The following is a 19,608-nucleotide window of genomic DNA, read 5'->3' as shown; positions in this document are numbered from 1 at the left end:
AGTTTTTAGTTATTTTTAATCAGCTTGGAGGTGGAGGAAAAAAAAAAAAAGTTGTTTTCTATTTGTAAAGCTTTGTATTTTTTCTTAAAGCTCAATTTTAATTGCTTAACCAACCTTAATTATTATTATTATTATTATTATTATTATTATTATTATCATCATCATTATTATTAATGTATTTAGTGATATTGTGGTCTGATAACAATATTAAACCAGAACAAGAATAAAAAGCTGTACTGTCCATTATTTGGCTGGCAGATGGCGCTGGAGGTCTGCGGATGTCAGCGGTGCTGCGTGCGGACGAAGCCGCCTGTTGGTGCTGTTCTGGGGCATGTGGCTCAGAGGAACGGGGCCGTCTTCCTCCTCTCTGACCCTGGCTGGGCCGTCGATGAAAAAACCGACCGAGCGGCAAAAGGGCTGGGGATGCACAACGGGACAGGAGAAACACGGCGTTACAGGGGGAAAAACCGGGACTGCTGCTGCTGCTGAGCATGGAGTGTCGCCTGCTTTGCGGAATAAAGCGAGTTGACGCTGATGTGTCCGGTCAGTGAGTTAGTCCCCGCTCAACATTTGGCTCCTACTTTGTGCTTTTTAACCGTTTCAGACTCACATCTGCAATGATGCGGGCTGTGGACCGGAGACGAGCCGCCGCGATTGTACTCTGCCTTTTGGGATACCTTGTCTCCGAAGCAGCAGCCAAAACATTACCGGAGGACACAGCCACAGAAGGTAAAAGTGTTTTTAATATTTTCCTCAGCCTCCTTTTGTCCATTTAACGGCTGGTTAGCCGGCTATTTTGGTGGCTAATGGTACCGCTAGCCTGCTCGGATGCTGAGGTGACCAAAACTTAGCTAGCGTTAGCAAGTTAGCTGCTGGCAGAAACAGCACGAAAACTTCTCTGAAATGTTTATCAGCCCAACTTGTTTTCATCTCACTGGATAACAACCTTTTTAATCCGCATGTAGACATGAATGTTGAAAATACTAATAGTGTGAGTGACTGAAAACATGCCCTCGTATAGTCCACAATCATGCAGCAGGGGAGAGTCCAGCTGCTGTGATTTGTCATTTTAATCGTCGCTATAACAGAAAACACTCTTTATCTCGCTTTGGACTGTGTGGGAACAAGGAGACCACCTGGCTCAGGTGTCTCACAGCAAATAGATGAGTACCAACAACAAACTTAATACACTGCCTTTGTGCTCGAGCTAAAACTAATGATTATTTTCTTGATTGCACAGGTAGTCAGTGTGATCCCAGAGCCCAGGTTGACATATTCAAATGCTTCTTTTGGTCCAGCAGTGTTAAACAGAAAGCTCGTCAGTCTGCTATAATAAAAAGCAGCAAATGCTAATCATTGAAGAAGTGGGAACCTTTTCATTTTTGCCATTTATGCTGTTAAAAATTAACCAAATGATGATTAAGTCACTGAAAATATTTTTTCTAAATATTAATTTCTGCTCAACTTTACTTTACTCGTGAGATAAGATGAAAAATAAGATACATTTTATTGATCCCATCCAGGTAATTCAAGTGTTACAGTAGTGGAAGTTAGGGGTAGACCGATGATCAGCCCTGGCTGATTAGCGGGGTCGATATTCAGCATTTTCCGTTTATCGGTATCAGGGATTTTTCTTTCAGATTGCTGATAAAATAAACATATTAAAATGTGCTACTTTGGCTCTGATGCAACATCCTCTCACACAATGTGTCGCCTATCTGATTGGTAACACATCACAATTAATAGCCCATCAACACTGAATACTAACTTATAATATATAACTTATGAAATAAATGTAATGGAGAGGAAGTATAAAGTAGCAGAAAATGGAAATACTCAAGTAAAGTACCTCAAAATGGTACTTACAATTAGTGGTACTTGAGTAAATTGTACTTAGATTTATTCCATCACTGGTTGTTTGAAATTTTGACACAAAGATTTTTATTTTTTACTGCAAATGAATATCAGTCCCATGTATCAGATTTTTAAAACTTTTTATTGATTTGTAATAACTGGTATCGGTTTCGGTTGACCCCCTAGTAGAAGTCCAAGAACTTAACTGGACTACATTTTTGCGTACCAGCACATAATTTAGCTGTGCCCAAACCAATGAACATGTTTAGTCGCACCCCACTTAAGCATAGTGACTTAAAAAAACTATACTATATGCATTACTAGCATCTACTATCTGTCAGATGGAGCATAAAAAACTAAAATATGAAATATCTTTTTGGAGATTATAACACTGAAAACTATAAAGAATTAAATCCAAAGATTATACTCGAGGAATGAAATCGGCTTGACGGTGAAGTGGTGTCTGTAGATAGCGGTGTCAGCAGCTAACCATAACAGGGCTGCGGTGGGTGAATACATTAATTTCCCTTCAGTGTCATAGGGTATCCTGTCACTGCTGCAGCAGACACATGCAGTTTGAAAACCAGCATGAATCACACTAATCTGTTGGCATCTCATTCAGTTACCAACTTCAAAGCTGCCCTGTCATATTTACTACGAAAGTGGAGCCACATCTGTTTTACCCATCACTTTTATCTCTCACTTGCACACGCACGCACACACACACACACACACACACACACACACACACTGGAGTTGTTTTATTTTTAGCTAGCTTACATTTGGTCCTCTCACTACAACTGTGTTTACAGTAGAAGTATGAATGTAAACATACAGTAACTATTCCTGTAAATCAGTAGTCAGGGTGAGATGAAATGCAACCCTCCACGCTCTCAACATTGCAGAGTTAGTTACTTATTTTATGATTTAATGAGGAGTTTTTGAAGTTGTTCTACTTGAAGGCTTTGCCACAGGCATTTTATGTATGAAAAGCTTTGGTAAATAACAAGGTATAATTCCTATGATAATTCATAAGATTGCGGTGCTTTGAAGGCTGTCACGTTCTCTCTCGGCTCTCTGTTTTCCCTTACTCTTTTTCTGGTGTTGACTTCGCCTCAGATTGACCTTCACTTGTCCCCGGGGGCTGTGTGTGTGTATGTGTTTGTGTGTGTGTGTGTGTGTGTGTGTGTGTGTTCAGGTCGATACTGAGGATTTCTCCTGCTCCGTCCAGCAGGCAACATGGATGAGTGGAGCCAGACAGACAATCTACCCGCAGATATAGATCTCACTCACATTACTGCTGCCCATAATAGGCATGGCATTGCATCTCCAGCAGACAAACATTCGCTGAAGCTGGACAAGGGCTGCCAGGAAGTAGACCAATCAAATCATATCGTCACCAGCAAGCCAAGCTTGATTTTAATCACGAGGTGCTGGTCGGAGTGCTAACAGCAGCTCAGTTTGGGTAGGATATATGGGGTCATGAGACATCATTGTAGTTAGGGAGGGGGAGGTCAAAGAGCAGAACCAGTAATGGTATACAGTACTGAAGAAAGAGGAAAGGAGTCGGTTTACTCTTTAGCATGAGAGTGGAGACCTGATGATGTAACGTAATTGCTTTGAGTCCCCTGCTGAGTTAATGGGATTGACAAACTCTGTCTAATCTGTTTTTTAATCCAGATGAGGGAAAATAGCAGCAGGGTGGACACCGATCGGAAACCTTTTTCTTGATTTGTAATGGCAGAGCTTTAGTGTGTGTGCTTTTTATTTTGTAAACCATGCGCTGAGATCTGTTTCCACATGTTGTGACATGTTTGATTCCTGCTGGTGATTCATACTTAATCTTATTGACCTTTTTAATGTGATCCTTGTTTTGTTCCCATAACAGTTTTAATAGGTCTGTTACTGACCACACTGAGAATCAGATGTTTGTTGTTAATCTGAATGAGAAACAAACAGCGTCAGTCTTAGTTTTTTAGTTTGCTGTGGTCGAACAAGTCATTACATCCAGAAACACAAACAACAGTCTGTTGGAGCTTGAAGTTGAAACGACACACTCTGCTGTAGTTTTAAAAGAGTCAAATCCTTAAATGCATTGCTTTCTTTTTGGTTTGTCGGCATTACGGCTGGATGGTATTTCTTTAAAATACTTTAATTCAAATATACTTTATTACGCAAACAATTTGCCAATGTTTCAGCTCCTCAAAAGTCTGTGAAAAGAGTTCTTGTGCTCTTGTCACATGATCTCTGGCTCCACTTGTACCCAACCATGTGCTGCTGCTTGAGATGGTGAAAGAAATCTGTTTTGTCGCCCCGTTTCGCTGTTACAGTCTTCTTAGACTTGTTGATTTGATCTTTTGTAGCCAAACCTGTTCCAAAATTATTAGCATTTTCTCAAGCCACTAAATCAATGCAGAAGAAGGTGTAAATAAAAGACTGCAGTCAACGGCAAACAGTGGAAAACAGAATGCAAAATGTTATGAAACATGGCATGTGCTTGTTTCATGTTTTAATATGAGAGAGGTTATGGCCTCCTCCTCCACACAGACCTGATGTTTTCATCTGCTGCATCTTTTAGCCTCTCCAGTGGAAGCTTGAGGGACATTTAAGTCACCATGTTTTCACTAAGTCTGTTTCCATTGCACTTTGTTGCATTTTGTTTTTATTGATTCACCAACCTTTCCAACACAGCCAAGCACAAAAACTATTTCCATGCAGGTTTTTTATGTGCAAATTGAAAGTGCACATAAAAACAGGCAGCTGGAAACTCACTTTGCGTTTGCTGAATGATTATAAACAACATGTCTTTTTTTCACAGACATTAGGGGTGTCTATCACCTATACATAACTATACACATCACAAAACAATTGTTCTTTTAATGTAATTAGGAAATGGTTTAAAATAACTGTCAGGGCACAAAAGACACCGGCCAAATGCAAGTGGCTGAGAGATTTTCTTCACTAACCACCCACCAAAAGAACAATCGTAATCTACTGAGTGGCAGTTAAAATTTTAACAATCACTAGCTATTTGGCATATGGACAGAAAAGTTATTTTGGCTCCCCTCGTACCGTGCCATACCTCATCACATTTGATTAATTTCTGACTGATTTAAAACATACAAAACAAAAGCAACTTCCTCACAGGACAACACTTGATTTGACAAAAGACTTAACTAACGTTCTTCAAAATGGAGGCTTTAAGTTTCCAAATGAGAATACAGCCATACAAGCATTTTCACTGTTGAGTAAGTTATTTTTTGGATTAATTGATTAGTTGTTGGGTCCATAAAATACGAGACTGTGTCGATCAGTGTTTCCCAAAATCCAAGATGACGTCCTCAATTTTTTTGTTTTGTTCACAATCCAAAGATGATCAGTTTACTGTCACAGAGGAATAAAGAAATCAGAAAATATTCACATTTTAGCTTGAATGAGAAAAAAAATTGCAGCTCTACAGTGCAGCATGAAAACATGATCATTACTGTCGTCAAACGTCACTCAAGTAGTCCTGCCCAAATCACGTTACCTATCGAGGAAGCTGGATTCGCCAGATCACGAGAGAGTATGCTACATAGCCTATACCAAATATATAACAGAGACACCAAGAGGTAGCTCCCATGCTGTAAACTTTATTGCCAAATCTCTAACGGTGGACACATTTCTACCATGGCACGGTATATAGCGTCATGTCGCACAACCCTAACTGACCTCACTTTGAACACCACCAACTTGTGATAAGCCACTAATTTAATGAGCAGTGACCACTTGCATGGCTGCAACTGTTATATTGATGTTGTGTACAAGCAAGCTTTCCCCTCAGCCTTGTATGCAGAAAGCATCTGTTTCCCCCCTTCTCGATTTGGAAGGGCACCAAACCCCCTCACACGCCCAATGGAGGCCAGCCATTCCAGGCATTTCCAGTTTATCACACCTCACTTTAATGGTGCAGGAATGCTTTGCCTCCCTGTAACTTCTGATTAATACGCCACACTTGTGTTAATTCAGGCTGTAGTGGGCTGAAAACATTCACACAGTCTTTCTCACTCCTAGGGTCTTTCTACCCGCATTCAAACACACACAACCACCCTGCTGCTTTGGCTGCTGCTGCCTGAGATAATTGGTCTGGGATCGCAGCGTTGGTCAGGCAAAACTCTCTTTGATACCTTTATTGTCCATATGGTACTCAATATACACAGACAAGGAGTCAGTACCATTATGGAGGGTCGAGTGTAGCTGCAGAATCGAGATCTTCGTCAGAGCAGAAAGGAGCTTGTTTAACGATGCTGCCACAGCAGTAGTGATTTATTGGATGAGTACTGGGAGGGGACTGTTGCATTTGTCAGTCTGGAGTCTCCCAGGGGGCTTCTTTTAAAGTGAGCACAGCTGGTACCCCTAACAACATATCACTGGGAGGGGAACAGGAAGTGAGGTCATGATCTTTCCCAACACACATCTCAAATCTTAATGCATTGGGACGAGTCTTTCAAGGGGGAATCTTTTTGTTTTCCAGTCCTCTGCTGTGACAGCGCAAATGTAATTAAGGAGAGGAATGAAGTGAAGGGCCAGAAAGCAGCTGCAGAGCAGATCTTCACACCAGACCTCTCAGGATAATGATGTCTTTGGTTTGAGATTGACACGTTGCTCTGCCAGATTCTGTCCCGTACAAAACAGCATATAACTTCTACCATGCAAAGGTATCATTTAGCGCAGTGTTGTGTTTTTAGGTGGAGCCTGCACTCGGGCTGAACTCTTACCAGATTGTCAGTGTGGTTCCTCCCCAACCGCAGGATCCCTGAGTGTGGGGGGAGGGCGGATTAGTCTAGCCGGGGGTATGTATGTGTTAGCGTGTGTGTCACGAAGGGTGGGGTTACAAGAAAGAGTTACGATGAAATTCAGTTGCAGTGAATATGGGGGAGGTGGGTATGTTTAGGTCAAGGGAGATTGAGGGAGAAACCCTTTCAGGCTTAATTGAGCGGTCACCGCGGGTCAATCAGCAGCCAACGATCAAACAGAGTTTATGTTGTCATGTGTGAAGACACAGAGAGCGTGGGGTGGCCTGAATGTTAAATTATAGTGTTTTTTAAGTTTGTTTTCATCATACCTTTGGGATATATAGCTGAGATCGACTTTTTGTTTTTCAGCTTGTTCTATAATGAAGCTGAACTGCCTCACTGCAGAGTAGAACATAGATGTGTGCATATCTTACTGTACTTGAGCACAGTTTTGATTTGCTTTTACTTTTGCATTTCCATTTTCCTGCCATTACTTGCCACTTTATGCTTCCTCTCCACTTCCACTATATCACTATTGGTTAAGATAAGACTTAATTGATCTCTGGGGGGGAATTATCAAGCTGCCCAGCAGTATATAAAGTAATTAAAAGACGCCCCACCTTTATCAACTTGATTAATGGTAATTACAACAACGGCTATGAAGTATTATCCATGCAACTGTACTGCCTGCAGTCTCACTTCACTGGTGTCACAGATTGTGTAGCAGAACCAGAACTCTTCTCTTCCTCTTTAAGGGATTTTTTTGATGCTTGAAATCGTCAGCACTAAGGCCAAAGTAGCATGTTTATTGTTTTGTGACATTTTCAAAACAAGACAGTACCAGAGATGCATGTTGCAAATTGATGACATGTCTCTTTTAATATTTTTTCTTCTTGGGCTGCATCCACTGATTAATTGATTAATTGAGAAAAGGATCAACATATTATTCTGTGATAAAAATGATAATTTTGTCCATGATTTTTAATATCCCATGGTGATGTGGGTGGGCAATCATCTGAATTAAATAATATCACAATATTTCTGTTTCTGCAATTATGATATTTTTGACAGTATAACAAAATACTAGTTTAAATGGTTCAACAGAAACTGCTGAGTTCTCCTTGCTGGAATGTTTTGCTCTTTTCGTACTCAATTCAATTCTAAAACTTAATTTGTCCCCGGGGGGGCAATTAAAGACACGTGGCGTAGTTGTACACAGACACAAACAAGTCAGCATGTTCAGTACACAGTCAGCACGTGAGTTACACAGACACAAAACAAGTCAGCATGTTAGTTACACAGATGCAAAACAAGTCAGATAGAATAAAATAGACTAAATAAACTAAAAAGCTATTTACATTATTTACCACAACGTGCCTCTGCTTGAGACGGTGAATAAGGTTTGTTGTTTGGCCCCTTCTGGCTGGCTTAAAGCTATACACTTGAGGCCGGTCAAAAAATGATCGGACCAGTCAGCATTAGTACATCTGACATTTCCAAAAACAAACACTTGAAGTCGCTCCCCTTTTTGAAATGACTCTTTAAACATGGAGCCAGTAGCAATGTTACTGTTCCTTTCAGCCATGCTTGTTGTTGCTGTGTGTAACAGCATGACGTGCCGGTGTAATGGTGAACAATATGATATGGCACAGACACACCCTGTATTAGCATATATTCATATTGCTTGTTTTATTCAACCAACAGCCCAAAACACAATTATATATTCCGTTTAATATAAGGCAAAGGAAAGCAGCAAATCCTCACATCCTGCTTGAAATAACTATATAATTAACTAAACTAAATAACTGTAACAGTCAGTTTTCAAAATAGTTGCAGTATAGTTGATTATTTTTGGTGAAATATCATCTTGTCATTTAATTCTTTCTTTTTCTGTTTACATTGTATTGGTACAGTTCACCAAGAAGTCATTGCACCATCTGACATGCCTCAAAATTTCAGTCTGACACAGAATATGATAAAGGCTTCATCAGATGTAGTGTGGCATGCAGTGAACAAGTGAGATTGTTGTTATCTTCGAGCCTTTGCTGTGAGCCTCTCCTCAATCAACAGGCAGTCTGTGTAAATGCATTTTATTCCTCCTTTCCATTAGTGAAGGTGTTTATTTGTACAGTTGCTTTTCCCCTCTGGTCCAAGGCTTCTTTGAGAGAGGGAAATGGTCCATTGTTTCAGAGGGGAAGTGCTGTTGGTAGGAGTCCAGGAAATGGTCAGACGGCCGTCTCTTTGTGATTGGCTGGGATGTGGAACGCCGTCTTTGTGGATTGGAGGCAAAGGGCCTGGCACTGAAACAAAACCCAGTTACAGTAGATGACTGTTTTTTAGACGGCTGTAATTATAACACCGCTGTGTTTTTCGTCTGTAGTGATTTTCTCTGCATTGACTCTCAGATATATATACACCAGCTCAGTGAACACTCTGTCGCTTCACAGAGGTGACTCTGAAGGTTCACCTGAGCGATGCCAGCACTCACCAGCCCCTGGGAGGAGCCACCATACAGCTCTTCGCCAACCACACTCCTGTAACCACGGAAACCTCATCAGCTGATGGCAACACCTACCTGCGCTTCCCCTACCGCCTTGGGACACTGTTGGTCGTCACCGCAACCAAACAGGGATATGTGCCAAACTCTGTGCCCTGGACTCCCTCCAGATTACCTGGTGAGTGTGTGTGAGAGAGAGAGAGATATTTTAGGACAGTTGCAGGAGCTGATGTTATGAATTTCCACATTTCCATTTGCAGTGTTTGCTCTCAGGTTATTGATTTCCATGTGTGTGCCTGTTTAATGTGTTAGTGTGAAGGAAACATTGTGAGTTTGTGCCAGGTGTGTGAGCTAATGATGAGTGGAGTGCTCCATTACTAATTTATTACAGTAGATGCCAAAACCCAGCAAGGGGGCTGCTTAAGCTTCCCTTTCACTAACACACACTTGTGCACACAAAGTACCTCCCAAGAGGCTGCAGTACAGTGTGTGTGTGTGTGTGTGTGTGTACTAGTGGGTGTAGAGGGAGGTGGTTATTATGAGCCAACGGAACGGCAGCCAATTGGATTATCACGCTTACCAGCTCTGAACAATGGAGGAGTGAAAGGAAGGAAGGAAGAGGAAAGAAGTGCAGTTCGCTGGGTCAGACTTGTGTCCTGCACAGCAGACAGGATGAAAGCAGGAGTATTAAAAATGTATAAAGATGGTTTAATGACTTGTTATGTCCGATACCGATCAGTAAAGTGGCCAGGTAGATTGCAGTTTGCTTCTTATCTGATTGTGAATTCATTGGGTCAGTTAATGTGATGTGTGTGGTCCTGTTTGTGTCCCAGTGTTTTCCTCCATCAGCCTCGACCTGCTACCAGAAAGAGCTGCTACTCTGACGGTGTATGAAGATGTTGTGGAGATTGTTTCAGGCCTACAAGGTAAGACACAGTGTGTGTATGCATCATTATATGAACGGCTGTGGTTTAGATTTTTTTTTTTCTTAAACAATTTTTACCAAAAAAACACTAAAATCTTTTCAAATAAGCAGATTGTTTTAAAAGACGTCTCAACAGTAAAACTATCTCAACTCAACTTTCAGTAGCAGCCATTCTGGAGCTTTTGATCATGTCACATGAGCTTCTTCTGCAGATGAAGTTAAAATCTCAAATGTTAAGCCAATTAGAGAAAAGTCTTTAAAATTGTCAGAATTACAGATATTCAAACATCTATGTATAAATCCATGACAACTGGGCAAACTCCATCTCCACAGGAAGGTCATGTGATGTGATTGAAAGCTCCAGAGCAGCTATTAAAAGACCTTGTGGTGAGATTGTTATGTCAACTGTTATGGCAAAGCTACATTTTTACCCAGATTTTATGTTTCACATTGTAAAAACTAAAGTATATTAACCTAATTTTTAGTCAAATCTCTTTACACGTATTGTGAGACACACTCACCAAGTAGCATTTCAGTGAGATATAGGGACTTTTTTCGGACATCACCTCTTTTTAAAGAACACTTGTTCTTTGGCAGATTTTTTACATATGACGAGCAAAAACACCTCGTATTAATACTTTTTTATTTATCTTTGAAGTGGGATTTGTTTCCTAGTTTACACACACATAAGCTGGGTTTTTTCTCAGCCGCAAGAAGACATTATTAGTTCACTAGGTTTAATATATCAGATGAAAGGAGGTAAAGAGGAAAAAAAAGTCTGTTTGCAGAAAATATAAATTGTTCAACAGCATTTTTTGCATGTTTAAAGCCACAGTGTTACTCATGTATTTATATTTTCTTATCCTGCTTTTATAACAAAAAAAAAACACTGATAAATTCACATATTTGTTTAATAAAAACTGAATTAGTCCTACCCAAACATTAAACAGCCTACTGTCTAGTAAGGTCTGACAGATGCCATGATGAAAAATCCTCCCTCCTCCATCCACACACATACACACAATATAAATCATTTGTCTGCCTTTGTTAGTCAGCCTCTTTGTTAAGATGTGTGTAATTACATTAGATAAGGCTTTCTCACTCAGGCACAATCAATATAGTCTCTTTGTCTGCTGCGTCTTTTGTGTGTCTGTGACCAACAAGGGAGTAATTTGACGTGTCAGCTGTGTTGTCTGACAAAAAAAACTTCACAGACACAGCACGCATACAAGTACAGACGCCATTAACATGCAAACCTCTTGAGTACACACTGCCCACAGCACGTGCCTCTCTGCCCTCCGTCCGACACACTCTGTTTGTCACGATGATGTGAACTTGGACGCCCTGGGGAGTGATAAACCTTGGCATGTGGCATGAGGAAAGAGAATAAAAGAGGAAGAGGAGGAGGATGATACAGCGCTGCGCTGGAAAGTGGGGTTGTGGGTGGAGCAGTGGGAGAGAATAAGGGAGAAAGGGGGATGGGCAGGGCAGTGTCCAACAGAAGGAGGAACAGATGAGGTGAGAGAAAAGTGGAGGGAAAAAAGACAAGTAGAGTTGAGGACAGGAGCACACAAAGAACAGAAACGGGGTCATTTCCTTTCACAAAAACAGAGCCACAGAAGGGAAATAACACTCGCACCTGAATTTCATGGAAACGACTTCGACAGAAGCATGAAAGTTAAAAGATGCACACACTACAGAGCCAAAATCCATGTCGAGTGCAACTAGAAACACAGTGAACAGTCGTACACAGCTGGATGTGTGTCTCACTGCTCAGGAATGTGCACCCACAGTCGGACCACAATGACATCACCTTGCTGAGTCCAGCTACATGCAGTTTTTACTGTTTATTCCTCTTTATCTAAGATTTGAGGGGCAGGCAGAGACTGGATGGGAGAAATGAAAAGGAAACTATTAATTGCACAAAAATATCAGAGAGAAGCATCACACAGGCCCAAAGAAATAGTTGAGCGAGGCATTATCTCGACTGTATTGATCCGGAGTTACCACCATTAGGCCTTATTTGAAGGCCGAATTTATAAAAAGGCATTAGGCAAAGACGAGGAGTAGAACGTTGCCTTGTAAAACGCCCTGAAACAACATTAGTGTGCACGGACTGCTGCTGTCAGGTGAAAACTTGTCTTGCATTCAGCCTCAAGTCTGTTGGTCCTAAAGATGTAAATCTTTAAGAATTACTCACAACTGCATACTATTATTTTTAGATAAGACAGCATTTTTAAAACAGCTGGGTGCTGTAGTTTTAGCAGTTGTTACTGGTGCATGTGTTTGGGACTTTTTCCAGTCGTGGATTAAAACACATTTGGTGCTCTAGTGAGTATTTGCCTACAGCAGGACGGTGTATGTGGGATCGACTCAGAATAAACTACAGTGCCCACAACTGTGTTGCTCTTTGAAGTGTATTTAACACAAGCAGCGGTTTGTGGCTCAGAGGAATAATCTGTATCAGGCTTTGGCTGCACAGGAAATACTTGTTAAAGGATCAAATCATTATTGGTTTGGGGCTTTTTAGGGATATTTTAACAATAGGAAATCACCAGCCTTGTACTTTAGGATGTTCTGAGGAGATCTGGATTTGGCTTTGCTTTTAATAAAGATGATATTAACAGACAGTTTAAAAGAGAAGTTTGACTAATGTATGATGTTCAATACAGAAAAAAGTAAGGCAATTGCCTAATCACAACTGAAGATCTTGCACAGCAAATAATTTAAACAAGTACCTAATGTTTGTGTTATTTATAACTCACAGAAGAATCTGACCAACATAATTGTGAATACATAATTTGGGGGGAATTGTATGCCTTGATTATAAAGCAGTTGCTAGAGAAATGACAGGAAACAAGGGGAGAAAGATGGAGACTGACTCACAATGCCCGACTGGTTTCGACTGGGGCGTTGAGGTTCATCGTTGGTGGCTCAACACCTATGCAACCACTGTAATGTTAAAAGTTATGAGAAAAATTAGAGTTATAAAGTTAAATTGGGGTCAGCCTCGTGGCCTGATGGTTTAAAGACCTATTTATGCTCCCTTTATGTACGAAAATAGATGCTTCTCTTTCTCTGCCCACATACAGTACTTCCATGCGCCCTTAACGTTGACATGGATGTTAAGCAATACAACCACTAGATGGTGCCGCTCAGAGTCAAATTGGTCTCGCAAGCCAATGTCCAGCTTACATTTAATTCCCATCCAATTTCCTCCCAGCTATTCCGTATTGATTGTTCTTCTCTGTGCCCAGGTGAAGAAACATCATACAGATGTTTAAAACTTCTCACCGACTCGCCTTACCGCTCAGAATCTTTCAGAAAACTTGCAGAAATATGGACGAAGTACGGACACAAGGCTCCATCCATATGTGTATCTAACATTAAGCATAGTGAGCCTTATGGTGCAGCCCGGTTATATACAGTTACCAGTTCGGTTTCTGTGGGTGTGTGAGTGTCCTCCTCCTCCCATGTATCCTATCTCATCCATCAAATACAGAAAAAAAACCCTTAAAAAAGTTGGTCGAGTACAATAACTCTAACAATGTCCATGGTTTCTCTATCGCTCCTCAAGGTTTCAGGCATCAGCCTACAGTTCATTTCCAGCGCAGAGCTCTGAGTCTTCCTTCCAACACATCCTACGCCAACCTAACTGCTCTGCTCACCGTGGCCAGCACCCCCTCACACATCCAGCACTTTCCTCATCTGCAGGTCCTCGGCGGCAACAGCACAGGTGAGTCTTGAACTGGCTTATGGTAGCAGAGCACAATAGGCATTTAAGACTCAACCGTAGAAATAGGGAAAGGAGAGAGGGGGCACAGATGACAGGGGAGAAGGCTGCTGAGATGGGGGTGGGGAGTGAAGAGAAGAAGCAGTGGTACATCAGAGAGACTCCACCCTGGAGTGGCCTCTCTATCTGACCTCCTGAAACACAATAACCCCTGTGTGTGTGCTCTCTGTGCCCACACGCTTTCAGGCAGTCTTATCCATGCCTTGATGTGTGTTGTATGAATTTGTGTGTCTTTCTCCTTCAGCTTGAATACCCCTCAAAAGCTCCCCCTCCCCATAGCACCTACCTTCTCCCTCCAGGCAGCATAAGCATACTTGTGCTTTGTGACACTTTCCACCCTCAGTCTCTCCGTGTTTTCACTCTCCACCCTGTTTCCCTCTTTCCTGTCTTCCCCTTGTTTTCTTTCCTGTCTGTCCCCTGACAACTCTCCTTTATCTAAGCTTTTTTATGTTACTCCCCCCAACCCCCCCGCCGTCTGCTCCTTTCTCTGCTCCCCCTCCTGCGCACCTTATTCCTATTCCCTTTCCTTTTTGCTGCGTTTCTCTCTCTCACACTCTCCTGCCTCTCTCACAGGGACAGAGAAGAGGTTTGAGTTGACTCCGATAGCAGCCATCTCTGTTCACTTATTGGCCAGCGATGGAGCAGAGCTGCAGGTGAATGAGCCAATCACCGTCTCCATCCCGCTGCCGGCTGACAGTGGCCTGAAGGAAAATGATCACATCCCAGCTTGGAGATTCGACCCGCGCCTAGGTATGTACTGACAGAAACACACAAGCTTTTCTGATTCTCTAAGCATATGCTGCTTGCTACATCTCCATTATTCTGAAAAATAACCTCAACCCTTTCCTCTATGTAAATGAGGCCTACTTCCCTGAGTGAAAGATTTATGAAAGTGTCAGAACAGGAGCATTAATACAGACCACGTGCTTATTCACACAGTGCAGCCACTTGTAGCTGTGTGTCAGGTTGATGAATGAATTTATTCATAAGGTCATAAAAAATGACCAACACGGGGCGCCTTGTTAATCTGCAAATCAAAACACAAATACTGCTAGACATCACAAGGTTGGACCGTGGATGCATAATCTGCTGGAGCTCAGTTAAATCTCAAACTGAACTAAACAAAAGTAAAGGGCTCTGTGGTGCCGACTACTTGAAACCTCTCTGGACCCTCTGATTTATTTCAGCAATCTTAAATCTGTGTTGTCAGATGTCCCACACTGTGACACACCCAGTTCTTGGACAGGCCGAGCTGAGGGAAGGTGATTAGATCATCAGTTGATTCAGATGAGTCTGCACTACAAAACATCCTCCTCTGTGTACATTAGTCTCACATTTCCACATCTACTGTATCTCCACATTATGTTTTCTGCCAGTGAAAGGTCTGTCAGGACCTATTAAAATTCTTCTGGTGAAATAAAATGTACCCGGGTCATACAGTGCGGTCGAATTGCAGTCTAAGAATACTAATAATGCTTATAAGTTATTTCTACTTGACACCAAAGAAAGAATGTAGTGCTGTATAATCTACTCTGGATTTAGAGTGTTTTAAACGTGGGTCATGATGATGCGCTGATGATGCAGCATATCTGTCAACATTAGGTCGGTAATGTTTACTCTTAGACCAATCTGACTTGTCAACAGCTTGCCTGATAGACTGGTAGAAAATGTGACTTTGAAACATATCCTTCTTACTCATTATGATTTGACACAAATACAAGGAAATCCATTTATAAGATGACAAATTTTCAATTTTGTCAGCTTGAAGAAAATGACAGTTTCCATGTGTTGAGTCAGACCACATGAAGCTTAACAAAAATAATAGGACCCTTGTCACGGGGGTAATAAATGTTTTCTATATTAAACATCTTTCAGTCTTGACTGCATGTGTGATGAGTCAAGCATTTCTCTCTAAATCTACCCTCAGAATATTCCTGGTAAACAGCTGAGTGAATCATTGTTTCAGTGTTTAAAATCTGGACCATCTTTGCTCTCATGATAGTTTTAAGGATCTCGAGGCTCAGTTTAAAGAGCCGAAAGTATCAATATCCAGAGCTTATAAAAAGGGCTTTGATAAAAGCTGAAAGAACAAACGCACACACACACACACACACACACACACACACACACACACACGTAGCCTACGCACAGCCTGTAGCAGCGAGTATTTCCACAACAGAAGCCGTCCCCGGACCCCCCTCTCCAGGCTACATCTCGTGTTCCTTAGCAACCCACCAAATAAATAACACAACAGAAAGGCCCGGCTCCTGATTGAGTTTCTTCACTGAGCAGTTAAGTGTGTAAAATGTGTGTGTGTGGTTGTGTATGTGTTAAACTGAAGATAAAACAGACGCAAAGAAGTTTGAAATTCATCTGGTGTCTCTTTGGAGGAATACTGAAGCTCCCTCAGTCACAAAGAGGATAGTTTTGTTTACAAAGTGTGCAGGGAAACCTGTTCCTCTTGTATAACTGAAAACCTCATATTGTTACATGTCAGCGGAGCATGGGGCGAAATGATGTCATATACAAACAGATCAAGTTCACCTTGTAAACAGACAGAGACGAGTCTGATGATGCTTCCTCAGATGAACTGACTATCTGTGAATCTCTACAAGAGACAATGTCAGCTGTGTTGACTTTGCATGAATGGGTGAGAAGCAGAAGTAATATGCAGGCTGTATTGACGTTATAAATGCATTGTGTCCAAGCAGAGCCCGGACACTCTGCGGTGTATTGTGGGGAAGCGTGGGAACAGAGTCATTAAATGTCAGTATTGAACAGGTCAGTCACACAGAGCGAGGACTCCCCTGTGGAAACAATCAGACAGAACCAGGGTGAATCCTGGCAGGGCTGGGCACAGGCCTTGTTGTTGTGTGTGAGTGTGAGAGAGGTTGCTGAGTCACACCACCTCTCTGATGTCTCTTTGCCCCTTGTTCCCTTATCTCTCCTTCCATTCCTCCTCTTTATCCTCTCTTGTTTCCTCTCCTTGTTGTGTTTTATTTCCTGTTCAAGCTCTTTCCTCGTCAGATATCCTCTCAGCTTTTGTTTCCTCCTGAAGATCGATGCAGATTTCTGACTATTTGATGTTGTATAACTGAGAATAAACATGGAAACAAAGTGGCTCTCACCATGCTAGCCCTGAGACCCAAAGGAGGGGAAGTGTGAAGGCACAACTGAGTGTTTCCTCTTGGAGCAGATTTACTGTGAGCCAATCAATCAGTGCCTTTTGGCTTTGTTGTGGTTTTTGGGCACTGGCACTGCTGGAGCTGCTATTGTGCTCCTGTTCATAGGCTGTCAGTGACATTAGACTGAGCATGCTGCCTCCCCGTGGGTGAATTAAGTACTGCCAAAACAGTCACTACAGAGCTTGAATCAGCGTTTTACCAGCTATTAATCAGGTTTAAAAAGCACTGAATTCAGTTCCCTCTAAAAGGTCTTAGAAAGTATTAAAGTCTTAAATTTAATTTACAGAAGTTTTAGAAAGCAACGTTAGTTATAAAACCTAATAAGACCTCGTCTGTGAACATTTCTGCCTGAGTCACGTCTGAATGATAATCCTCGGAAATGGTGGTTGTTTTGTTGAAGACAACAACCCCTGCGTCTTTTGTTTGGATTGTTTTGACTTAGGGACCCTAGCAGCAGAAAATTACATACTGTGCCTTAAATGCATGAATAATTTTAAAGAGAAGAATCCATTCATTCCTTTAATGCTCCTTATGTGGGTCCAGTTGCATTCATTTGATTAATTATATCAATATGATGTAATGTTATACACTGTTAGTATAAACTGTTTGTTTTCTGTTCCCATTGGCTGGTTTGTCAGCAGGACCACAGAACAATTACTGAACGGATTTCCATTTTCATCATCACTGTGCACTTGATGAAAAACATCAGGTGTATTTAGGTGTCTGGTATCTATGAGTGAGTACAATTTGATGCAGATCCAAATAAAAATCAGGATCTAAAAATATGTTTCATTTGATTGAATTAAAGGGGAGTGTTGCATTATAATAAATAATTCATGGCATTATATTGTCCATATTGGTTTTCCATCATACGTTCACACTTTTGGTCATTATGAATTTAAAACCGGTAATGCACCGTGGTTGTGAAAAGGTCTTTAAAAGTGTAAAACTTAATTGAGTTTACTTCTGTCACATAAACGAACATAAATAATTTACATTGACAGGTGTCTAAATGTAGCTCAGTTGACTGCCGCTCTGTTTATTCTTAGTTAATGAGAGTGAGGTGGGAGTTTGCTGCAGGCCTTTCCATTTATCACTTTGTCACTAATGCAGTCTGTGACGGTGGCATTAATGCAGAATAATTGTTGTGAAATTTGATTTCAAGCTCTGTTTGTGTGCGTGTAGGTGCCTGGATAAAGAGCAGTTTGGGTCATGTGCAGAGGGAGGGCAACCAGCTCAGCCTGACCTACATTGCTCCTCAGCTGGGATACTGGGTGGCCGCCATGTCCCCACTACACTCAGGTGAGAAACTACTTTGACACAGATTATAGTTACTGTAAAACCATTTTGGCAGGTCATATATGTGCTCACATACCGTATGGAGAGTATGGACATGGTATAAGACACTCAGCCAAGCCTTCTTTCTTTATGAGCTCAGAATTAGCTTTTTCTCTCTTTTCCCAACTTCTTGTCTGTCCATCAGGTCCGGTGTTTGCGAAGGACATCAGCATGTACCACACCGTGTTTCTGTTGGCTATACTGGGAGGCATGGCCCTCATCCTGCTCTGCCTGCTCTGCCTCCTGTTGTACTACTGCAGGTGTGTGAAACACCAGCATGTCCTGTCTGAAGTCAGAAGTTGCCAGATTTGTCTCCAAAATGGGGAAACAAAATCAGGAATATACAATTATATGAGTCAGATCCCCTGACTGGTAATGTAGACTATTTTAGGCAGAGGAGAGGTCACATTACTGGCAGTATCTCATGGAACATTAAATTCAACATTAAGTCAAAGAGAGACCGAAGCTTTGAGTTTGCTATGATTTTTTTCTTTATTTGTTCTCTCTGCTAAGTAATAAACTATTTCTTCATGCGAAGGAAACCCCTTTTGTATCCCTTCAGCGTCGGGTCTGAAAATAGTGTGTCCTATTGTCATTATTTAGCCAAATGTACTGAAGTCCATCTAAGAGGATACTGTTGACCAGCTTTGTTGTCTTCTGCATATGGCTCACTCACTTTATCCATTGTTCAGTTATGATATCAGCACCAAAGAAATCAGAATTCATGTGGAAAGTTGTTTATAGCAGGTCACATGACAAACGTTGCACCACAGAAAATGTGTACTGACTGAAAATGTGTTTAATTAAATGTAAACAAAGCAGACTGGTACTCCACAAGTACTCAGACACCAGTGCTCTACTTCAAATATAAACACTGAGAGAATTCTGTTGTCCAATTGAAGTGCCTGTTTTCATCACAGTGTTTCTGTAGGGAAGTAGTACTTGAAGTTAAACAGATTTCTCTGATTGAATCATAACATCTACTGTCTTTCTTTGTTGTTCAGGCGTCGTTGTTTGAAGCCTCGAGTGTCACACCGCAAGCTCACAATGTCCTCTGGTCTGGACAGCAGTAAGAGGGATCAAGCCACCTCTATGTCCCACCTGAACCTCATCAGCAACGAGGTCTGTCTGACTTACAGAGAACAGCTCAATTACTAGTCTACACAGCACTGTCTAAGGGAATACAACAAAGGAAGCACTTAATTAAAACCTGGCCGGCTTGGTTCAAGCTCCCTGTGTCG

At 41.5% G+C, this 19,608-nt stretch overlaps 1 protein-coding gene and 1 long non-coding RNA gene across 2 annotated transcripts in view; one reads left to right on the top strand and one right to left on the bottom strand.

Annotated features, from left to right (window-relative positions):
• The first annotated feature begins 269 nt into the window (after positions 1-269).
• fam171a1 (family with sequence similarity 171 member A1) overlaps positions 270-19,608 on the top strand; it is a 24,264-nt gene continuing 4,925 nt past the window's right edge. Inside the window, exons 1-8 of the mRNA XM_084357269.1 lie at positions 270-729; positions 9,077-9,304; positions 9,960-10,052; positions 13,629-13,787; positions 14,418-14,594; positions 18,215-18,331; positions 18,513-18,627; positions 19,372-19,489. Coding sequence (XP_084213395.1) covers positions 618-729; positions 9,077-9,304; positions 9,960-10,052; positions 13,629-13,787; positions 14,418-14,594; positions 18,215-18,331; positions 18,513-18,627; positions 19,372-19,489 — 1,119 coding nt within the window. The 5' untranslated portion in view covers positions 270-617. The remainder of the gene's footprint in view (positions 730-9,076; positions 9,305-9,959; positions 10,053-13,628; positions 13,788-14,417; positions 14,595-18,214; positions 18,332-18,512; positions 18,628-19,371; positions 19,490-19,608) is intronic.
• Positions 8,357-19,608, bottom strand: part of LOC311259892 — a 17,881-nt gene continuing 6,629 nt past the window's right edge. The window contains exons 2-3 of the long non-coding RNA XR_014622952.1: positions 9,205-9,301; positions 8,357-8,929 (exon numbers count right to left, since the gene is read on the bottom strand). This is a non-coding gene — a long non-coding RNA (uncharacterized lncRNA). The remainder of the gene's footprint in view (positions 8,930-9,204; positions 9,302-19,608) is intronic.

The sequence above is a fragment of the Pagrus pagrus genome, assembly GCF_965226575.1.
Source record: "Pagrus pagrus genome assembly, chromosome: 7".
Lineage (NCBI taxonomy): Eukaryota > Metazoa > Chordata > Actinopteri > Spariformes > Sparidae > Pagrus > Pagrus pagrus.
This window is presented reverse-complemented; position numbering and strand designations above follow the sequence as displayed.